This window comes from Phyllobates terribilis, unplaced genomic scaffold, assembly GCF_046119375.1.
Source record: "Phyllobates terribilis strain yellow unplaced genomic scaffold, ASM4611937v1 Scaffold_4__5_contigs__length_816908805, whole genome shotgun sequence".
Lineage (NCBI taxonomy): Eukaryota > Metazoa > Chordata > Amphibia > Anura > Dendrobatidae > Phyllobates > Phyllobates terribilis.
In genome coordinates this window covers 686,092,940-686,116,485 of record NW_027362764.1, presented here as the reverse complement: position 1 = coordinate 686,116,485, position 23,546 = coordinate 686,092,940, and the positions used below count along the sequence as shown (strand labels likewise).

The following is a 23,546-nucleotide window of genomic DNA, read 5'->3' as shown; positions in this document are numbered from 1 at the left end:
ACAGCTTATGGAAAAGATGGACCCGGAAATATGAGAATGGGTGGTGGACCGGAAGCCCGACACCCCCGAGCAAGAAGCCCGATTGGCTGACGAATTTACAGCCCACCGACCCAGCTGGAGACCCAATAGACCCACCGATCCCAGGAGGTTCCTCAACCATGGATCCCAGCGACCTCCAGACTCCCGTGCTGGACTAACTCACTATGCAACAGAAGCGCCAACAGGGCAAAGGCTTACCAACAGGGCCCGTGATTTGCCTAACCCACGACGCCGTTATACGTGTGGGCGCCTTGGACACATGGCCAAAGAGTGTCTTCAAAACTGGGGCCCCATGCCTGGAGCCCGTCTGCCAGCTCAACCAGTCAACATATGCAGAGATGAAACAGCGAGGCCTGGAGGATACTACCCCCACGAAACACCAGCAGCTGAGGAAGTGATTTACCCGATCCACACCTTGCAGAAGGCCGGACACCGTACCCCAGCCAACCTCAATCGCCACATACAGACGGTCAAGGTTGGTGGAATACCAGCTCAGGGACTTCGAGACACTGGATCCTCAATCAACCTGGTTAGCCCAGATATTGTTCCCGCCGAACATCATTTACCAGGCCGCCAAGTGACCATCTCCCTTGCTGGGGGCCAGCGATCAAACATCCCTCTGGCACGAGTGCAGTTGGACTGGGGAACTGACCAGGGAGAGGTTGAAGTGGGGCTCACGGACGGCCTCCCAACCCCTGTCCTTTCGGGAAACGACCTAGGACAAGGATTATCCAGCCAGTTCGTCACCGCCATCACCCGCAGCCAAGCCAAGAATCAACCGTGTGCAGATCTTTCTATCAACCCATCCGAGGATAACCCTCCCCCGCCGTCTTCAGCCTCCTCTTCTGAGCCAACAAATGTGAGTGCATCAAACCAAACTGTGGCCATTGACTGGGGGGAGATAGATCATAAGGAGTTCAGGGAAGCCCAACTGACAGACCACACCCTAGAGCAGGGGTCTCAAACACGCGGCCCCTCTGGCTGCTTCTTGCGGCCCGCAGGCACATAGACCTCGTAAAGATCGTGGCCCGGTCCAGGAGCTGCCGGCAGCTGCGCTTCAGTTCAGTGTATTGCCGCGCAGAGACCGGCTCTCTGCACAGCAATACCAGTGCCAGCCGCCGGCCTATCAGAGGCCAGAAGCTGACATCTGCTTCCCAGCGCAGCGGCGTATGACGTCACTGACACGCGCAGATGTCAGCTGCTGGCCTCTGATAGGCCGGGGGCTGGCATTGCTTTTGCTGTGCAGAGAGCCGGTCTCTTCACGGCAATACACTGCACTATAGTGCTGATGTCGGCGGCTGCTGGAGAGAGCCGCGATCGTTACGGGGTCTGTGACTGCGGGCCACAGGTGCAGAGAGGACGCCGAGGGAACGGAGGACAGGTGAGAATCTTTTTTTTTTTCTCTGTCATGTGAAATACACCAAAGGGGACCTGTGCTCAGTATGAAGGGGGGGGGGGCACTGTGCTCAGTATGGGGGACGGGGACCCTGAGTGCTGTATGGGGGGGACGGGGACCCTGAATGCAGTATGGGGGGGACGGGGAACCTGAGCGCAGTATGGGGGGGACGGGGACCCTGAGCGCAGTATGGGGGGGACGGGGACCTTGTGCGCAATATGGGGGGGATGAAGACGCTGTGCGCAGTATTGGGGGGGGACGGGGACCCTGTGCGCAGTATGGGAGGGGACGGGGACCCTGTGCGCAGTATGGGGGGGGACGGGGACCCTGTGTGCAGTATGGGGGGGGACGGGGACCCTGTGTGCAGTATGGGGGGGGACGGGGACCCTGTGCGCAGTATGGGGGGGGCGGGGACCCTGTGTGCAGTATGGGGGGGGACCTGGACCCTGTGTACAGTATGGGGGGGACCTGGATGGGGGACATGTCTGCAAGATAAGGACCAGGATGGGGGACCATGTCTGCAATATGGGGGACCTGGAGGGGAGACCATGTCTGCAAGATGGGGGACCTGGAGGGGAGACCATGTCTGCAAGATGGGGGACCTGGAGGGGAGACCATGTCTGCAAGATGGGGGACCTGGAGGGGAGACCATGTCTGCAAGATGGGGGACCTGGAGGGGAGACCATGTCTGCAAGATGAGGACCAGTTCAAAAGGTGTATAGAAAATAAAATGGTATCACTAAAAATGTCACTTTGTCATGCAAATAATGCGGCCCCCCAAATTAAATGTTTTTCCGTGTGCGGCCCATATGCCCAGCTGAGTTTGAGACCCCTGCCCTAGAGAGTATCCGTAGTGCGGCTGCCCAACCTGGGGGAAGAAATCAGGGGGAGGTGTATAGATGGGAAAGAGGCCTTTTATCTCGGGAAAAGCCCGCATCCTGCCCAGAAAGACCTTGGACCCGTGTACATCAGCTTGTGGTACCCCAGCAATACCGACCCCAACTACTGCGCTTAGCTCATGATGTTCCCGCAGCTGGGCACATGGGGACCAAAAAGACCAGGGCCCATCTGTTGCGTAGTTTTTTTTGGCCAAGGGTCACTCAAGAAGTGAAGAACTACAGAGCCTCTTATACAGTGTGTCAACGTATGGGCGGAGCCCCATGTCGGGCCCCACTCCAACCCATGCCTTTGATAGGGGAGCCGTTCCAGAGAGTTGCCATTGATTTAGTAGGCCCCTTAGCCATCCTCAGCGGCAGCGGGAAAAGATTCATCCTCACCCTGGTAGACTTTGCCACCCGCAACCCAGAAGCCACTGCCTTGTCTTCCATAGATGCAGAACATGAAACTCAAGCTTTACTGGACATCTTTAGCTGAGTAGGGTTTCCACAGGAAGTATTAACTGACCAGGGGCCACAGTTCCAAAGCGAACTGATTCAGACCCTCTGGGAGAAACATGGAGTCCGCCCCATGCGCACAACCCCCTACCATTCTGAAATGAATGGATTATGTGAGCGCTTCAATGGAACCCTGAAACAGCTCATTAGCCGTTATGTAGGAGACTGGGAGAAAAACCTGCAGCAGCTCCTTTTTGCTTACCGGGAGGTGCCGCAGGACTCCACCGGGTTCTTCCCCTTCAAATTGCTGTACGGCCGAAAACTACGGGGGCCCTTAGAGCTGGTACGAGAAAGTTGGGAGGGCGCCTTCCCCACAGAAGAGGTTCCCATCCTAGATTATGTTTAAAAATTTAGGGAAAGGATGAGGCACCTCATGGCATTAGCCCACGGGAACTTAGAAGTAACATAGTAACATAGTAACATAGTTTTTAAGGTTGAAGGAAGAATAAGTCCATCTAGTTCAACCCATAGCCTAACATGTTGATCCAGAGAAAGGCAAAAAAAAAAACATGTGGCAAACACTAAGCTCCACATTGGGGGAAAAAATTCCTTCCCGACTCCATACGACAATCAGACTAGTTCCCTGGATCAACGCCCTATCAAGGAATCTAGTATTTATAACCTGAAATATAATACTTTTCAAGAAAGGCATCCATGCCCTTCTTAAATTTTAACAGTGAATCACTCATTACAACATCATGCGGCAGAGAGTTCCATAGTCTCACTGCTCTTACAGTAAAGAATCCCCGTCTGTGATTATGATTAAACCTTCTTTCCTCCAGACGTAGAAGATGCCCCCTTGTCCCCGTCTCAGGCCTCAGAGTAAAATGATCAGTAGAAAGGTCTTTGTACTGTCCCCTCATATACTTGTACATAGTAATAAGATCACCCCTAAGCCTTCTTTTTTCCACAGTAAATAACCCCAAGTGTAATAACCTGTCTTGGTATTGCAGACCCCCCAGTCCTCTAATAACCTTGGTCGCTCTTCTCTGCACCCTCTCTAGTTCAGCTATGTCTGTCTTATACACCGGAGACCAGAACTGTACACAGTATTCTAAGTGTGGTCACACTAATGACTTGTATAGAGGTAAAATTATGTTCTCCTCATGAGCATCTATGCCTCTTTTAATGCATCCCATTATTTTATTTGCCTTTGCAGCAGCTGCCTGACACTGGCCACTAAACGTGAGCTTATCGTCCACCAATACACCCAGGTCTTTTTCAGTTACAGTTTTGCCCAGTGTTTTACAATTAAGCATATAATTATACATTTTATTTCCTGTGCCCAAGTGCATTACCTTACATTTATCCCCATTAAAGCTCATTTGCCATTTATCAGCCCAAGCTTCTAGTTTACATAGATCCTCCTGTAATATAAAATTGTCCTCCTCTGTATTGATTACCCTGCAGAGTTTAGTGTCATCTGCAAATATTGAAATATTACTCTGTATGCCCCCTACAAGGTCATTAATAAATATGTTAAAAAGAAGGGGGCCCAATACTGACCCCTGTGGTACCTCACTGTTAACTGGGACCCAGTCTGAGTGTTTTCCATTAATAACCACCCTTTGTTTCCTATCACTGAGCCAATTCTTAACCCACATACATATATTTTCCCCTATCCCCATTGTTCTCAAGTGGCTCAGGAAAGGCAAAAACGATGTTATGACCGTGCTGCCCGACTCCGAGAATTTGCCTGTGGACAGAAGGTCCTAGTACTCGTACTGGTACGAAAAAACAAGCTGCAAGCCATGTGGGCGGGTCAATTTACCATTACCAGGAAATGTGGCAATACTGACTACACCGTGGCCTTGGACCGAGCAGGGGTTCGTGAGCGTACCTACCATGTTAACAGGCTAAAAGCTTATGAGGAATGAGAGGTCACCAACTTAGCAGTTTGTTGTCCCGATTTAGATGACCCTGATATAGACCAGATCCCAGACCTATTAGTGGACTTCAAAAGGGACATGGGGGTAAAAGATGTATCACTGGGGGAACAGCTGTGTCCATCACAGAAGCAACAGTTATCAGACGTACTCAGCCCATATGAATCCCTGTTCACGAGCTTGCCCGGTCGAACACCTCTGGTCCAGCATCATGTCAACACAGGGGTATCCACTCCACTACGCCAACCCGCCTACCGAGTGACACCACCGGTGTTGGCAATGATGAAGGCCGAGGTGGATGACATGTTAAACATGGGAGTCATAGTCCCCTCCCAAAGACCATGGGCTGCCAGTGTTGTGCTGGTGCCAAAAAGGAGAAGAGTACTCGTTTCTGTGTGGACTATAGACGGCTCAATGAGATCACAGTTACTTATGCCTACCCCATGCCCCAGGTGGATGAACTACTAGATCGGTTGGGGGGATCTCGGTTTATATCCACCCCCGATCTGAGCAAGGGATACTGGCAGATCCCACTCACAAGAGAGGCTCAAGAGAAATCAGCTTTCATAACCCCTTTTGGCCTATATGAGTTCACCAGCATGCCTTTTGGGATGAAGAATGCCCCGGCTACCTTCCAAAGGATGGTGGACCATTTACTACAGGGATTTCAGGGGCATGCCCAGGCCTATTTGGATGACATCGCTATCTTCAGCGACATCTGGGAAAAGCATCTTCAGCACGTGTCCCAGGTGCTGCAAAGGGTAACCAAAGCCCAGCTCACCATCCGACCTGACAAATGCCAAATGGGGATGACAGAGGTGTTATACCTGGGACATCGGGTGGGAAGTGGGTGCATTCGTCCAGAACCAGCAAAGGTAGAAGCAATTACCCAGTGGCCACGCCCAGTCAACCAAAAACAGGTCCGCGCGTTTTTGGGCACCGCAAACTATTATAGAAAATTTATCCCCAATTACAGCACCGTAGCAAAACCGCTCACAGACCTCACAACCAAAAAATATGCCCGCAACCTTATCTGGACCCCAGAATGTGAAGCTGCGTTCCTCCAGTTGAAAGACCGGCTAGCCCAGAGCCCAGTTCTGACTGCGCCTGACTTCCGACGTAGGTTCCTTGTCCAAACCGATGCATCAGACACAGGACTAAGAGCGGTACTTAGCCAAGTGGGAGCTGACGGCGAGGAACATCCGATAGCTTATCTCTCCCGGAAACTGTTGGACAGAGAGAGGGCCTACGCCACCATAGAAAAGGAATGCCTGGCCATAGTCTGGGCCCTAAAAAAATTGCAGCCCTACCTCTATGGCAATGAATTTACAGTCCTCACTGACCACAATCCATTGAGTTGGCTAAACCGCACTGCTGGGGACAACGGGCGATTGCTTAGGTGGAGTCTGGCGTTACAATCCTACAATTTCTCCATCTCACATAAACAGGGCAAGAACCACGGAAATGCGGATGGACTGTCCTGACAGATAGAGAAGGATGATCGGAAGCCTATCATGTCTGGCTAAATAAGAAGGGTGAGGAATGTGACGAAATGGACCCCTTTTATATACAACATAGGATGATTTCTTATTTATCCAGACAATTTGGTATTTTGTGGCGAACTTGTAATATACCACTCATGGGTTAAGTTCTTACAATCTAGCTGGACACTATTTTGTATACCCATTGTTTCTAGAGTCTCACATAGCGAGATCGCTAGCGAGATCGCTGCTGTGTCACAGTTTTGGTGACGCAACAGCGACCTCACCAGCGATGTCGCTATGTGTGACACTTTGCAGCGATCAGGCCCCTGCTGTGAGGTCGCTGATCGCTGCAAAGTGTCCTGGACCATTTTTTGGTCGTTGCCTTCCCGCTGGTCAGCACACATCGCTGTGTGTGACCAGCGGGAGCAGCGATCAGGCTGGTAACCATGATAAACATCGGGTTACTAGGGGCACACGCACACCTAGTAACCCGTTGTTTATCATGGTTACGAGCCTGCTAAAGTGAGCGGTAACCTCCCGCTCACCGTAGCAGAGTGGTAACCATGATAAACAACGGGTTACTAGGTGCGCGTGTACCCCTAGTAACCCGATGTTTATCATGGTTACCAGCCTGCTCCTGCTTCAGCAGGCTGGTAACCGGAGCAGGACATCGTGGAAAGATTCTTTCCACGATGTCGCTGCTCCCCTGATCGTTGGTGAGCCTGCCTGTTTGACAGCTCACCAGCGACCACATAGCGACGCAGCAACGATCCCTGACAGGTCGTATCGTTGTCGGGATCGTTGCAGCGTCGCTAAGTGTGACGGGGCCTTAAGGTCAGAGGAATTTAATCCTGTTAGAATGCCATTGTATTACCATGTGAATTGTTGACTCTACAGTCATGGCCAAAAGTATTGAGAATGAGACAAATAGTAATTTTTCCAAAGTTTACTGCTTCAGTTTTTGTAATGGCAATTTGCATATACTCCTGAATGTCAAAGAGTGATCAGCTTAACAGCAATTACTGTACTTGCAAAGTCAATATTTGCCCAGAAAATGAACTTTAACCCCCAAAACACATTTCAACATCATTGCAGTCCTGCTTTAAAACGAGCAACTAACATCGTTTTAGTGATTGATCCATTAACACAGGTGTGGGTGTTGATGAGGACAGGGCTGGCGATCAATCAGTCTTGATTAAGTAAGAATGACATCACTGGACACTTTAAAAGGAGGCTGGTTCTTGGTATCATTTTTTCTCTTCAGTTAACCATGGTTATCTCTAAAGAAACACGTGCAGCCATCATTGCACTGCACAAAAATGGCCTAACAGGGAAGAGTATCGCAGCTACAAACATTGCACCTCAGTCAACAATCTATCGCATCATCAAGAACTTCAAGGAGAGAGCTTCCATTGTTGTCAAAAAGGCTCCAGGGCGCCCAAGAAAGACCAGCAAGCGCCAGGACCGTATCTTAAAACTGTTTCAGCTGTGGGATCAGATTACCAGCAGTGCCGAGCTTGCTCAGGAATGGCAGCAGGCTGGTGTAAGTGCTTCTGCACGCACTGTGAGGCGGAGACTCTTTGAGCAAGGGCTGGTTTCAAGGAGGGCAGCGAAGAAGCCAATTCTCTCCAGAAAAAACATCAGGGACTGACTGATATTCTGCAAAAGATACAGGGAGTGGACTGCTGAGGACTGGGGCAAAGTTATTTTCTCTGATGAATCCCCTTTTCGATTGTTTGGGACATCTGGAAAACAGCTTATTCGGAGAAGAAGAGGTGAGCGCTACCACCAGTCTTGTCTCATGCCAACTGTAAAGCATCCTGAAACCATTCATGTGTGGGGTTGCTTCTCAGCCAAGGGAATCGGCTCACTCACAGTCTTGCCTAAAAACACAGCCATGAATAAAGAATGGTACCAGAATGTCCTCCAAGAGCAACTTCTCCCAACAGTCCAAGAGCAGTTTGGCGCCCAACAATGCCTTTTCCAGCATGATGGAGCACCTTGCCATAAAGCAAAGGTGATAACTAAATGGCTCATGGAACAAAACATAGAGATTTTGGGTCCATGGCCTGGAAACTCCCAAGATCTTAATCCCATTGAGAACTTGTGGTCAATCATCAAGAGACGGGTGGACAAACAAAAACCAACAAATTCTGGCAAAATGCAAGCATTGATTATGCAAGAATGGACTGCTATCAGTCAGGATTTGGTCCAAAAGTTGATTGAGAGCATGCCAGGGAGAATTACAGAGGTATTGAAGAAGAAGGGGCAACACTGCAAATATTGACTTGCTGCATTAACTCATTCTAACTGTCAATATAACCTATTGGTACTCATAATATGATTGCAATTATATTTCTGTATGTGATATAAACATCAGACAAACACTAATAAAAACCAGAGACCAGCAGATCATGTGAAAATATAATTTTGGTGTCATTCTCAAAACTTTTGGCCATGACTGTATGTAAATTGCCTCAGCTACCATTGTTCTAATGTCATAACTTGCAAACGGAATGTCTCCTACTAGCATTCCATTGTAGGACTATATCAATCAGTATGTGGCTCTCCCTTGCCTGGACTGCAATACGACCAAAAATGGTTATATGGGATTTGAGATCCAGCCAATGAAAAGACAGTCTTATTCCACCAATCGTGAAGTCCCCGGTATCCTGCAATGAGGGCTGAGGGTATATCAGGAGGACTGTTCAGTTGACCAGGAGATTTTTTGTCTACTGCCCTCAGCCTAGGGATGTCGGTCCCGACTGCAGGTGCACTAGCTTGAAGACCGGCAGCTAATTTAGGATCTTCGGAATTGAATGGGAGAACAACGACCGCCTAGGACGCAACCCAGGTTGGGACATTTCGGTCACCTGGTTACAGACTTTGCCGTGCTGTCTCAGTTCCAAACTCCGGCATTATTTCTTTCTGGGCGGGTGCTTGCAAAAAGAAGGGGACCACTGGTTTGGAGTAAATAGTCCTGGAAGATCTGAGATACGAAGAATTTAAAACCCTGGTGAGCCAGCGGAAGGGTGAGACTCTGTTGCCTGTTACAATTTGTGCTGTGCTGGTTATGTGTTATATGCTGTTAGTTGTTGGGGATCCAATAAAGCCTTAATATTGTGATTCCCTCACGCTGTGTTGTCTAAGTAGTGTTCCGCCCACGGTTGAGGAGTTCGGGCATTCAGTTGGGGATGAGCCCTGGTCCACATTGTCTTTCTAAAGGCGGCTGGGCCAGCGGACGAGAGCACCCACTGACCCCGTGTCTTTACAATCACGCTGCCCTCTTCAAACTGTAATCACTCCTCAATCTGTTCCTCTACACAGTATGATGGTCACCACAGTCGCCTGTACGGTATTATATCCAAAACAAGCCGCCAATATATGGTATTGTCACCAACACAGACCCCATATATAGTATGATGTCCACCACAGCTCCTCATATACTTTACTGTTCCCCCGCACAGCCCCTCATTGCATGGCCCAAACACAGAGCCCCTCATTTCTTGCCCCCCTGAAGAGCCCCTCAATTTATACCTACACACTGCACAGCCCCTCAGTTTATTCACCCTCCATCAGCACAGCCCCATCAGCATATCCCCCCATCAGTACAGGCCCTCAGTGTATCCCCCTCCATCAGCACAGGCCCTCAGCGTATCCCCCCCCCATCAGCACAGGCCCTCAGAGTATCCCCCTCATCAGCACAGGCCCTTAGCATATCCCCCCCCCATCAGCACATGCCCTCAGTGTATCCCCCCCCCCATCAGCACAGCCCCATTACCGTATCCCCCCCCCATCAGCACAGACCCTCAGCATACCTGACTCGCCCCCTTGGCCGTGGGGTACTCGGTAGCCGGGCCGGTCGTTGTTAGGGGAGATGTCACAGTGGCGGTGACCCGGTCCATGACCCAGGGCGGTCAATAAAAGGGGATTTATAGTTTTAATGTTTAATGTTTGTGACGCTACCTGTGGTATGCGGCTATATGGAGCCGCCACTGCGGAGCAGGTCCTCTGGAGCTGTTGGTAATGCAGCAGAGTTGGTTCAGCTCTTCACAGGTAGAGCTAAGCTCCAGGGTGGTGCTGTGAAAGTTAATAATGAGGTAGCTGTTGTTGTGCAGGGCTGGTGATGGCGCAGCAATAATTCACAGAGACAGTGGGGTGCAGTCTTCAAGGTTTACTCACGATTATCACGTTGCTCCTGGTTACAACGGCCAATTATCACCACCCGTGGCATTCTGCGTTCACCGAGGCAGGGATTCAGCAATCCCTCAGGTAATTCAAGAACACTTAACGAGACCCCGTTCTGTGTGCCTTTCTCAATCGTCTTCCTGCGCTGGCTCTCACCCTCCTGCCCTACGCCTTGCAAGCAGTGTCCCAAGCCGGTAACCTCAGATCTTTGAGGGCTACCTGGAGTTGCCTGGATCCTGTGTGGCTACCTTTTTAGCGATGTACAGTACAGACCAAAAGTTTGGACACACCTTCTCATTTAAAGATTTTTCTGTATTTTCATGACTATGAAAATTGTACATTCACACTGAAGGCATCAAAACTATGAATTAACACATGTGAAATTATATACTTAACAAAAAAAAGTCTTATATTCTAGGTTCTTCAAAGTAGCCACCTTTTGCTTCGATGACTGCTTTGCACACTCTTGGCATTCTCTTGATGAGCTTCAAGAGGTAGTCACCGGAAATGGCTTTCACTTCACAGGTGTGCCCTGTCAGGTTTAATAAGTGGGATTTCTTGCCTTATAAAAGGGGTTGGGACCATCAGTTGTGTTGTGCAGAAGTCTGGTGGATACACAGCTGATAGTCCTACTGAATAGACTGTTAGAATTTGTATTATGGAAAGAAAAAAGCAGTTAAGTAAAGAAAAACGAGTGGTCATCATTACTTAAAGAAATGAAGGTCAGTCAGTGCGAAAAATTGGGAAAACTTTGAAAGTGTCCCCAAGTGCAGTTGCAAAAACCATCAAGCGCTACAAAGAAACTGGCTCACATGAGGACCGCCCCAGGAAAGGAAGACCAAGAGTCACCTCTGCTTCTGAGGATAAGTTTATCTGAGTCACCAGCCTCAGAAATCACAGGTTAACAGCAGCTCAGATTAGAGACCAGGTCAATGCCACACAGAGTTCTAGCAGCAAGCACATCTCGTCAACAACTGTTAAGAGGAGACTTTGTGCAGCAGGCCTTCATGGTAAAATAGCTGCTAGGAAACCACTGCTAAAGGACAGGCAACAAGCAGAAGAGAATTGTTTGGGCTAAAGAACACAAGGAATGGACATTAGACCAGTGGAAATCTGTGCTTTGGTCTGATGAGTCCAAATTTGAGATCTTTGGTTCCAACTACCGTGTCTTTGTGCGACGCACAAAAGGTGAACGGATGGACTCTACATGCCTGGTTCCCACCGTGAAGCATGGAGGAGGTGTGATGGTGTGGGGGTGCTTTGCTGGTGACACTGTTGGGGATTTATTCAAAATTGAAGGCATACTGAACCAGCATGGCTACCACAGCTTCTTGCAGCGGCATGCTATGCCATCCGGTTTGCGATTAGTTGGACCATCATTTATTTTTCAACAGGGCAATGACCCCAAACACACCTCCAGGCTGTGTAAGGGCTATTTGACCAAGATGGAGAGTGATGGGGTGCTACGCCAGATGACCTGGCCTCCACAGTCACCAGACCTGAACCCAATCGAGATGGTTTGGGGTGAGCTGGACCGCAGAGTGAAGGTAAAAGGGCCAACAAGTGCTAAGCATCTCTGGGAACTCCTTCAAGATTGTTGGAAGACCATTTCCGGTGACTACCTCTTGAAGCTCATCAAGAGAATGCCAAGAGTGTGCAAAGCAGTCATCAAAGCAAAAGGTGGCTTCTTTGAAGAACCTAGAATATAAGACATATTTTCAGTTGTTTCACACTTTTTTGTGAAGTATATAATTCCACATGTGTTAATTCATAGTTTTGATGCCTTCAGTGTGAATGTACAATTTCTAAATGAGAAGGTGTGTCCAAACTTTTGGTCTGTACTGTATATACAACTCCAACTGCAAAAAAGGTGGGACGCTGTGTAAAATGTAAAGAAAACAAGAATGAAATTATTTACAAATCTCTTCTAGCTGTATTTTATTCACAACATAGATCATGTATCAGAAGTAGACCGTTAGATATTTTTCCATTTATGAATTGATCCTTTGCATCTGCTTGGTTGCCATCACTTCTGCACTGCTGTATACTCTACAGTTGGGAAGTGATGTCAATCAAGCCTATGGGTGACTATTATTTTCATTCTAGTTTGGTGACACTAAGGATTTGTGCACACAGTTTCTTATAGACGCCGGTGTACCCTCTGAGTTTTTGAAGCAGAAGATGCTTCAGGAAACCGCCAGTGGCATTTTTCCTGAAGCGCCGTTGGTGCCTTTTTGTTAATTTTGTGGCAGGTTTGCTGCAGGCATCTTTTTTTTTTTAAACTATGTAATCTAATAATTTCACACCGGTTTGCTTTGCTGCATTTTGACCTAATCTGACAGAGATAACTTTGTGATGTGCTCCATTTGGTTGCATATTATTGAGCTATTCTAAAACCGCTATGCAGCACGTGGCAGCCCGCAGGGTGCTTACAGCGCCACAGTACAGAGCTATAGGGTACTACGCTTCATACAACCGCTCACAAAGCTCTCCTATGAGAAGTAATTTTGATTGTCTGACAGCGCAAAATATTAGGAAAATATTTTTTCCAATGTAATTTTAATTGCCATAATGTTTTACAAAATCCACATTGCCTGTGGTCATTTTATTTTTGTGCCTCCGTACAGAATGTCCATCTTGCAGATTTCGGTTTGATTTGTGGAAAGGCGGATGTCTACATTTTAAGTGCACACAGTGTCAGTATGATTTCTGTGGAGGATGTGGAAGAGCTTTTTATCTGGGATCTGTAAGTGCCATCTTTTACTGGTTGTTATTAATAATAAAGATCATTATTATTATTTTTTCTATAGCACCAACATATTCCGCAGCATTCAGTGGGGACAAGTACAACCAAGATCAGACATTACAGAGCAACTCATTACTCAACAATGGAAGTGAGGGCTTTTCTCACAAGAGCTTACAATCTGGGAGGATTGGTGCAAATCGATTTTCAAGAACCGGTCCATTGGCCATGACCGTAATCTGTGATTGCTGCACAGGAGCCCTGAGTACTTGCGGACACAAGCACAGAAGGGCCCCGTGCAAGAACAGTTTATGGGCCCCTAGTAGTCCGATAGATCATCATAATGCATATGATCATAATGCATAATTCCACCTGCTCTGGGGGTAGAAGTGGCCCCCTTACCTCTTGCACCCCTGTGTGACTGCACAGGGTGCACCAAGGATATGTCCGTTACTGGCCCTGAGAATTGCCTCTTACCTGATGGCATCCACAGCTATTCTATAGATTAGCCGACCAGGTATGATGTTATCGTAGCGGAGTAATGCACAGTGACCTTGCACCAATTATAAGAAGAGCCGCCGTGGTGCGTCTGTAACGACCGTAACGCCAGTCGTACGTGTGTGAGGATGAGGCACTGCTATAAATGACTCCGACCGCGATATGGTACCAAACAAACTTCTTTTTATAACTTGCAATAAATAACAGTATTTCACTTCCAAACAAAGTATGGGCCACGACAGGCAAAAAAAACACAAGATACAATCTATGCAGCCTGAGAGATCCCAAGTGCCCGCTTCACGGACAGGAGAAGGAACTATCCCCAGACTGTACCACTCCAACCCTTATCCGGCACAGGGCCTACCCGTAGTTCTACCATGACCATGACATGTCAAAGTTTACTCACGGAGCCACTTTCACTGGATCACACTGTCCAATTTGGATCACTTCAGGCTCCCAAATCTCCTGTCTCTCCGAGGCAGCAGGACTCCACACAAAATCACCTCAGGCAAAAACGACCGTTATTTCTCCTTCTTGTTTTCAGTGTTTTCTTCTCTTGTATATCGGTGACCTCTAGTGGCCGAACTAAGTTACTGCGGCATGATATCTTATAACAGAAAACATTAACATACTACACGTCAGGTAAATGTCAGTTCTCTCGGCTCTCGTCCTATGGCCACAGATCACTGTGACACCAATGGACTGGGTCAGGTGAATGGATTCCCACCAACTCTTGCAGTAAAGCTGCATGAAATGGTCACCAGCGAGAATCTGTATATGTACTGCAGATATGGAGTGCTACTGAGGGCATGGAGAGTGGTTTATACTGCTGAAAAAGGCATCAGGTTTTGAGTAAAAATGAGGGAGGGAGAAATGAAGAAAAGTTAGATTAGTGATGTGATCAGCCTGCCTATGAGGCCCTCTTCACATGTCCGTGTTTCAGGCACGTGTGGCATCCGTTGAGTAAAAAAGAAAAGAGGATTTAGAGAGGGAAGACGAATTTAGTAGTGAGTTTCAATAGTGATTTCTGAAGTCTCAAACACTAGTCCAACACTGTACAAGTTATACAATAGATAGTAAGATTTAGCCTAGTGATTCATATTACTAATGTGTACAAAATCTACAAAGAAAATCTGTCCCTCTTGTCTGAATGTATGACAGCGAGACTTCAGTACATTTAATTTCCTCTTAGGAATGTGACTTCTCTGATGATTGCCGAGGGAAGGGGCTACACGCTCATCACACACGTGATTGTTTCTATTATTTGAGAGACTGGGATGTATGGAGACTGCAGAAGCTTCTTCAGGTAATACCACCTTCCTAAAGAGGTCTTGTAAGGCAACCTTTAAATGTTTAATATGTTATTTAATACTTACAGCACAATGGCATAGAGTACAGGAGTGGCATACCTGAAGAGTTGCCAGGACCCTTGGAAGGTAAATTTTCACGTCATGTTTCCTTTCTGCGGGTCCAGTTGAGCAGAGAGCTCGGCCATCTCTGACGTTCACACTGAGAATGAATGGAGAGGAGGTGCACATGCTCAACCTCCGCTCTGTTCAGCCAGGGCTCTTCCTAATCCCAGGTCTTGGAAAGGGAGGGGGTCCCAGCGATCCGTACGTTTTCTCTTATCCCAAGGATAAGGGATAACTATAACTTCTAAACTTGGTACAACCCCATTAAATGGGTTGTCTCAAGTTCTTAAATAAGTTAAAATGCAAAGTGCTGGAAACAACAACTTTATTAAAAATCCTCTTCATTCTCAAGAAAAGAGGGCTTTAAAATATTTTAATTTACAGCTCTTTGCCATCCTGCAGCCTCAGAGTGGCCGGTAGCCTAAGCGAGGAACATACAGGCTCTATACTTTCGGCCTACTCATGCCACTCTGAAGCCGTTCGGATTGCTGGATCGGATCAGCTCATTGCCCATCCTCTCCTCCTTTGGAGCAGTCACATGGGACCGGTGGAGGGACCATGCTGCTGGTCCAAGCTGTCAATCTTAAGGAGAACACCGTCCCTGGAAAACAGGAAGTTGGAAGAGAGAGGAGCGGTGCACTCCTAAAAATAAATCATGTGAAAACCCCTTTATTGTGTTCATAAATTAATTAGCATATCCTAGTCTATCAGTAAAAATATACAAGGAAACCTTTCTGAAATAAATGCACGAATGTTCAACCAAATGCATAATTTATTTTTAGGACTCTTTAAATTACGGAGCTCCACAATGAAGATGCACACAGCGAAGGCAGAGGGCACAGAAGAAAAAGACTCCAATGAGTATGTTATACACTTACCATACTGTATCTGTAGAGCTAAATATAAGCTGTTCACATTATACCAAGACTTATTTACTGTGTTGGCTTGTTATCTTTTATGGCTTCAGGGGAGCAATCACAGTATTAAGCGGTATTATTACTGACCCCTTCTTGCTGCTCCTCTCCTTATTCCCCTTCTTGCTGCTCCTCTCCTTATTGTCCTTCTACTGTCTCATCATCCTGCTCCCTTTCTATACTGTCCCCCCAGCACTGCCATCTCTTCATTCCTCCCTCTCTTGATCCCCCCCACTCTATACTGTGCCCCCATACTGCCCACTGTAATGTTCTCTCATACTGTCTTCTCCATACTGCCCCCCTCTTTCACACTTTTGCTAATCTTTAGTGGATCGTGTGCAAGAGTGAGTTCACGCAACCCCGGTCCATCGTGCAGATCCGTGCTCTCTGGCAGGTGACAGGAGCCGCAGGAATTTCCTTACCTTCTGGGATAACAGGCTATCGAGATGTCGCCTGTGCGCCGCACAGATGACGTCACCCCAGGCCGGCGAATCAAACTCCACGTTGGGGAATCTAGAAACTTAGGAAATTCATACAGCTCCTGTCTTCGGCCAGAGAGCACTGACTTGGACCATGGACCGGGGTTGCATTAAGTCATCCACTCATCTCTTCCGTCACCCCATGCGGTGTGTCAGTCTTTTGCCCGCCCTCTACAATAAAAGTCCACTCCTATGTAGAGCTCCTCTTCCACACCACCTTCAATGGTGAAGCAGTGATGAGGTGACGTCATCAGACTGCTGCATGTCGGGGTGGGGAGATGATTACAGTTCCTCTGCCCCAGAGGTTTCGCCACTCACATTTTGAATTGCATTTGCATCTGAAATCTGAAAGACAGGAGAACAATCGAAAGCAAATAGCAGTTCTTACATTTCTCCGAACCAGCTGTCAGTGTAACAACCGGTTCAGAGAACCGGCCAAGTTGCCTAAGCTGAGATGCCCTTTTTGCCTCAAGCAGAAGCAGCCCTGAGTAGTATAATGCATGATAGCCAGACCTCTCTAGTCTTCATTCCAGTTACGCTAACAGCTTGGTGGTGGAACCAGTGGTACAGACATATCTCCAAAGTGACCCAGGAGCTGTTTTTCAACACATCAGTCCTCGGGTCACTTGTGCTATTGTGAGCAGCCTGCAATGACTAAATGTGCTACCATGGCCTGCAGAGTCTCCAGACTTGTCTCCCCCATCAAGCACATCTGGGACGTCATTGATTGGCAACTGCAAGGGGAGCTGCCAACTGAGGATCTTGATGATTTGGGTGCCCTAATGCAGAACATTCTTCTGACAATATTAATGACAGCAGCTGAGGTGTGTAAGTACAGGGATTTCTGCACTTGCTGTTCATACTTGATACTGAATAAATTGAGATATTTTGAAGATTGTTTCCTTTTCAGAATTTCCATATCAATAACATGTCAGGCAATCCTGTAATTTCACAACTTTTCTTTCTTGGTGTTGCAATTTCCATGTTGAGTGTCTGGGAAGTATTTTTGCCTGTGTTACATAAGGTATCCACATGATGTCGCCCCTCCCCACTATGTTGGTCATTATTACAGGAGAGTTTAAGAGTCCAGCGGTTTGTAAGATTTTTAGCTTTTATATCCAGTAAACTTGCTCTCAACAATCTGAATTAGTTATAAAAGATGGCGTAATAAAGTCAATTGAACTAATAATGCAATTTTGTCCTGCTTGGTACAAGGAGGTTGTTTTATGTGGTATGCTCTAAAATAAGTCCTAGCTGGACTTGGTGAAAGTAATAGACATAAAAAAGATCATTTTGTGGCCACATACCTGTCGGAGGTGTTGTATGTAGTTATAAACATGTGTGCAGACATTAATATGGATCCGATTTTTATTTTGGATTGAGCGAGGCATTCCTCTTGTGTGATAGATCCGCCCTGCTGCATGCATTGGAGGCCAGATCATTTGGATTGTCTTTTGAATGGGAGAAGAGAGAATGGGAGAAGAGAGAATGAGAGAAGAGAGAATGAGAGAAGAGAGAATGAGAGAAGAGAGAAAGAAAGAGAGAAAGAGCACAAACACACACAGTCCTGCTCATCGTTATTGGCACCCATGAAGTTTAAGTACATAACGTGGAATATCTCCTGAAAGAAATGAACCAAGCGAAAAAAAATTTGTATAGAGAACTTGTGTTAAATACAAAAGAGCAAATGATAAACAATAATTTAAAACAAAAAACAATGGGAGGGAAAAAAAGAAAAACCTAAATCTTGCTGTGTCACTGGTATTGGCACCCTTTACATTCATTTAGTATGGAAACACATTTTGACTCGCCTGTGGTAAATCACAAAAGAGATTCACCTGGGATTAATTGTCGATGCCCATGTGACATGAATTAGCCAATGAATGATTACTTCAGTGTTTTAAAAAGCCACATGGTAGGCACTGTTCCTTTGTCACAATGGTGAAGACAAATTAGCTGTCTGAGAACATCAGAACTGCTATTAGCAAACACAAGACTTCCAAAGGGTATAAGGCCATGTCCAAAGACCTTGGTACCCCAGTTTCAACAGTGCGCAATGTTGTTAAAAAGTTTTCCAAGCATGGAACTGTCAAGAACCTCCCTGGATGTGGGGGAAAGATGAAAATTGTCAAGAGATGTATTCGAAGGTTGGTGTGAATGGTGGAAAAAACACCACGTCAAACATCTAACATCCAACCTGAAGGCCAACCTGGAACAGTCTGAGGTCATTGTTTCAACAAATACCATACGCCGCACACTAAACCAAGCAGAGCTTTATGGGCAAAGACCAAGGAAGAAGCCATTGCTGAAGAAGAGACATAAAATGGAACGACTGATCTTTGCCACAGAGTACCTTGACAAACCAAAATCATAGAATCATAGAATGGTAGAGTTGGAAGGGACCTCCTGGGTCATCTGGTCCAACCCCCTGCTCAAAGCAGGATTCACTAAATCATCTCAGATAGATGTCTGTCCAGCCTCTGTTCTTCTGGGAAAATGTTTTGTGGACACATGAAACAAAACTAGAGTTTTTTGGCAATGCAAAGCAACAGTTTGTTTACAGACCGCACAATGAAGCTTATAAGGAAAAGAAGACTTTACCAACAGTTAAGCATTGTGGGGTTGTTTTGCTGCATAATACTCTGGGGTTGCTTTGCTGCGTCTGGTACTGGAGGCCTTTACCGTATCACAGGAATCATGAAATCAGAGAATTATCAAGAGATTTTAGAGCAAAATGTCCTACCCCGTGTAAGAAAACTTTGTTTGAGTCAAAGATCATAGGTCCTCCAGCAAGACAATGACCCAAAGCACACATCCAAAAGTACACAGGAATGGTTGAAAAAGAAAAAATGACTGTTTTATAATGGCCAGCAATGAGTTCTGACCTCAATCCCACTGAAAATCTTTAGGGTGAGCTGAAATCTGCCATTGGAAAAAAGAACCCTGCAGACATTCAAGAGCTTGAACAAACTGCAAAGGAAGAGTGGAGAAAATTCCAGCTGAGAAGTGCAAGAAACATAGATAGCTACAAGAAACGTCTGGAGGCTGTCAGCAATGCCAAATGGTGTGCAACCAAGCATTAATTAGAGGGGCCTTTACTGCTGCACATGCTGTTTATTCTGTTTCTTCTTTGAAATAGCAACATGGAAGTTGAAAAACAATGTTTTATTGCTGTATTACTTTGCACCACTAATTAAAAAATCCTGAGGATATAACTTTGTACAATATCTTCGGAATAAATGGAAATGTACCAGTCTATGAAAAAATTAAGAGGTGCAATAATAGAGAGCAGCACTGTATATTATATTTAATATAATATATATTTATAATTTATATATCCAGAAAAACAGCAGCACTGCCTAAACGGGTGCAAAACTCCTCCAAAGAAACTAGCAAAGCTACCTATCAAAGAATCAAAAATCCAAAAAAGGAGGTAGCACATCCATTATAGTGGAATAGTAAGGAGCCTTTAGTCACCAACCCCAGCTACATTTCAGTTTTCTCCATGGAGCCTTTCTTAAGCAGTTGTGCGTGCCTGTAAATTTTATATATAACTAATTTAGTTTCTCAGCTGTGTGATACCATTGTGTGGGGGAAAGGGGGGTCTCTTACTTCATACTGAATGTAGATATGAGGCCACGTTCACACGTTCAGTATTTGGTCAGTATTTTACATCAGTATTTGTAAGTCAAAACCAGGAGTGGGTGAAAAATGCAGAAGTGGTGACGTGTTTCTATTACACTTTTCCTCTTATTGTTCCACTCATGATTTTGGCTTACAAATACTGATCTAAAATACTGATCATGTGAACATGGCCCAAGATGGATCTCTATCATGGAGTAGAAGGAGGATAGGCAGCAGTACAAGAAAATCCTACAGCCTCCTCCCCTTTAGGCTCTGTTCAGTATGTAGTAAGAGACTCAGATTAACCCTTTACGAGCAGCTATATCCTCCATTCAGCAGTTTAACCCTTAAGAAACAGCAATGTCCACCTCCTGCAGTTTAACACTTTTAGAAGCAGCTACGTCCTCTTGATTTGGTTGGTCTGCAGAAATACACATAGAGACATATTACAAGTCAGATGTATAATATTCCGTAAAAAGTGTAAGTTTGACTCCTAGTTGAAATGAAGAGAGGGGGTGGAGTGGGGTGGGGGGGTTTGCCAGATTCGTGTTTTATGAATGCATCACCGTATGGATTGAATCAGTGAAACCATTCACCATGTTTGTGTGGCAGTTTAGATGTTAAAAATAGGTTAATCCATTCTCCTATTACATTCAATAGACTAGTAGTGACTTGACAAAACTGGCAAGTTGATGACTCCAGCCTTAATCCTGAAGATCTAATTCCAAAGCTCCGTTTACCATTCACATGCTGTATACAATCAGCTCTCCCCATCCAGTTGGTACTGTATCTCCCAGGGAGGAGAATCTCATGGTATTCTGAGCTCACTGTGGTAACATGGGACAAAAACCTGCATCCCTGAGGCAAATTAATTATATGAGAAAATTCTTATAATACAATTAACTGTCACTTTTATCAGAACCGATGGGTCCTCTTTAAGAAAAAAAAAAACACTTTGATCTGTAGCTTATGAACATGTATTAAACTTTCCATTTGTTACAGAGTAGAAGACAAGGAATACTTAGTGAAAATGATAAATGCCAATTTCCTGGATCCAGCTGATCTGTATACAGAGAAAGAAATGGAAGTAGAGCTCCAACGATGGAACTTAACCATTCCAGAAAACTGTAGAGAGAATAGACAGGGAGAATACCTACAGAAACTTCACCTGGTAAGAGATCGAGGCAAAGCTTCAATGTGTCTGTTACTGTCATGGTCAAAAGTGTTGGCACCCTTGACATTCTTCCAGAAAATTATTGCAATTACACATGTTTTTTTTATACACAAAAGGAAATTAATATATTTTTCTGTTTTTTTTTTTTTTTGTGCTTTTCCAATACACACAAAGGAAATAAACATGTGGAATTGTAATCATTTTCTGGGAGAAATATTTCACTTTCTGGAACAATTTCAAGGGTGCCAACACTTTCGACCATGACTTTAGCTGAAAATGAGATTTCCGGCTGCTTTTCCATTTAAGCGAAAAAGATTCCATTCAGCTTTAAACTGCATATTCCTTAACTTGTGTTTTGTCTTGTAGCACAATGATGTATAAGCAACAATGTATTTACATAAATTACATGATTATTGTCTTTAACTGAACCTGAATTGTATCCTGTACTATTATTGATGGAGAAAGTTTTGTAAGTCATTATGCTTCACGTATTGAATTTGTTTTCTGCAAATTCTAGTACTGAAATGGGCCATTTGGCTCCGCTCACTTCCGCATTGGGAGGATGGGCAGGGCCAATGATGTCACGTCCAAATGTCCGCTGGCTTGAGCGGCTGGTATCCCACACCGTACCTGTTCATTACATTAGTGAGCAGAGACGGATTGCTCCCTTGAGGTTAAGTTCCCACGAGGAGTTTACCATGAGTTTTGGATGCTATGTATTTTCACTGCCCAAAAAACGCAACGTCTCAGGCTATGTTCACACGTTGCGTTTTTCCATGTTTTTTATGCAAATTTTTACCCGTGTTTTACAGTACCAGCAAAGTCTATGAGCTTTCAGAAATCTCATGTACACCTCTTGGTTTTTTGTCCTCTGTATTTTGTGCAAAACCTTGGCTTTTGCAAAATGCAGCATGTCACTTCTTTCAGCGTTGTTCACCCATTGAAAGCAATTAGTAGTGGAAAAAAACGCTGAAAAAAATGCAGGTATCAGGTTTTGCTGCGTTTTTGGTGCCAAAACCTGAGGAAGTTGAATTAGGTTATTTTTTGGGCACTAAACATTATCAGCATGCACAAGAGACAAATGAACACTGACAAAACCGTAGTAACAAACGCACCAAAATCTGCTTTTTCGAGGCAGTAACTTCACTGCCAAGACAGTAGGCTTAGCTGCAGAAACAAAACACAGCAAAAACGCAACATGTGAACATAGCCTTACAGTTCTAGGGGATGTGATTTATAGAAATCTCATGCCCACTGTGCTTTTTTTATGCGGTATAAACTGACCTGCGGTGTTTGAATTCTGCAATATGTCACTTTCTCTTGCAAGTGCGCTGAGTTTTGTGTGTGGATTTTCCACATAGAATTGCATTCAATGCGGAAAAGCCACAGCTAAAAAAAAAAAAAAAAAAAAAGACGCATGTATTCCATACTTGACTGTATCAATAAAGTTGTCAAAGAAACATACCAGGAAGCATCTAAAATAGTTATTACATTTTTTTGCAGTAAGGATTCAGGCATTGCTTTTTATATATATTTTTTTCATTCCAAGCAGAATAGATGAAGATAGTTTTATAGTACAGGACAATACGACTAGCGATACCCAATTTATAACTTTTTTATGTTTACTATTTTTGCACAAGAAAACTTGTTATTAAAAAGAAAAAAATAATAATATTTTTTTCAGTTCTTACTCAAAGCCATAAAATGTTTTTTTTTTTTTTTTGCACAATAAGTTATAGTTTCTATTTGTACCATTTTGGGGTTCATACAACTTTTGTTTTTTGTATCTTTTTGTGGCGTTCACCGTGTGGGATAATTAGATCGTGCTAGTTGTTATAGAAGCAGTGATGCCAAATGTGTCTCTTTATGGACCTTTTTTTGTAGATTACACTTTTTTGTTAATTCACAATCCTGGGGTGAAGAGTCACTGCTTTTTTCATGCCCCATCGGAAAGTGGCACGCAATAACAAACGTACAACTTTTTTACATTTTAATACTTGTCAATAGGGCTTTGTGGAGATTTTTCTTTATGGTTTTTTTGCATGACAAACTGTAGTTTTCATTTGTAACATTTTTGGGGTATATTTTGACATTTTTTTAGTCATTTCTTTGGGAGACAAACTGAATAAAAAAAAAAAAAGATCTGGGGTTAAGTATTTATTTACCATGTTGTATAAATGATGTCTGTTATTCATATGCGTTTTATCTGTGATTTTCATTGATAGAATACATACCCATTAAAGTCTATGGGGCGCGTCACACGTACATTTTTTTTTTTTGTGGTCCATGGGGCCAATTCACCAAAACTTTTGCGT

The 23,546-nt window shown here is 45.2% G+C and overlaps 1 protein-coding gene across 1 annotated transcript in view; it reads left to right on the top strand.

Annotated features, from left to right (window-relative positions):
* Positions 1-23,546, top strand: part of LOC141265875 (E3 ubiquitin-protein ligase RNF31-like) — a 91,530-nt gene that overhangs the window by 45,377 nt on the left and 22,607 nt on the right. The window contains exons 10-14 of the mRNA XM_073679533.1: positions 13,015-13,133; positions 14,821-14,934; positions 15,007-15,064; positions 15,823-15,901; positions 21,060-21,228. Coding sequence (XP_073535634.1) covers positions 13,015-13,133; positions 14,821-14,934; positions 15,007-15,064; positions 15,823-15,901; positions 21,060-21,228 — 539 coding nt within the window. The remainder of the gene's footprint in view (positions 1-13,014; positions 13,134-14,820; positions 14,935-15,006; positions 15,065-15,822; positions 15,902-21,059; positions 21,229-23,546) is intronic.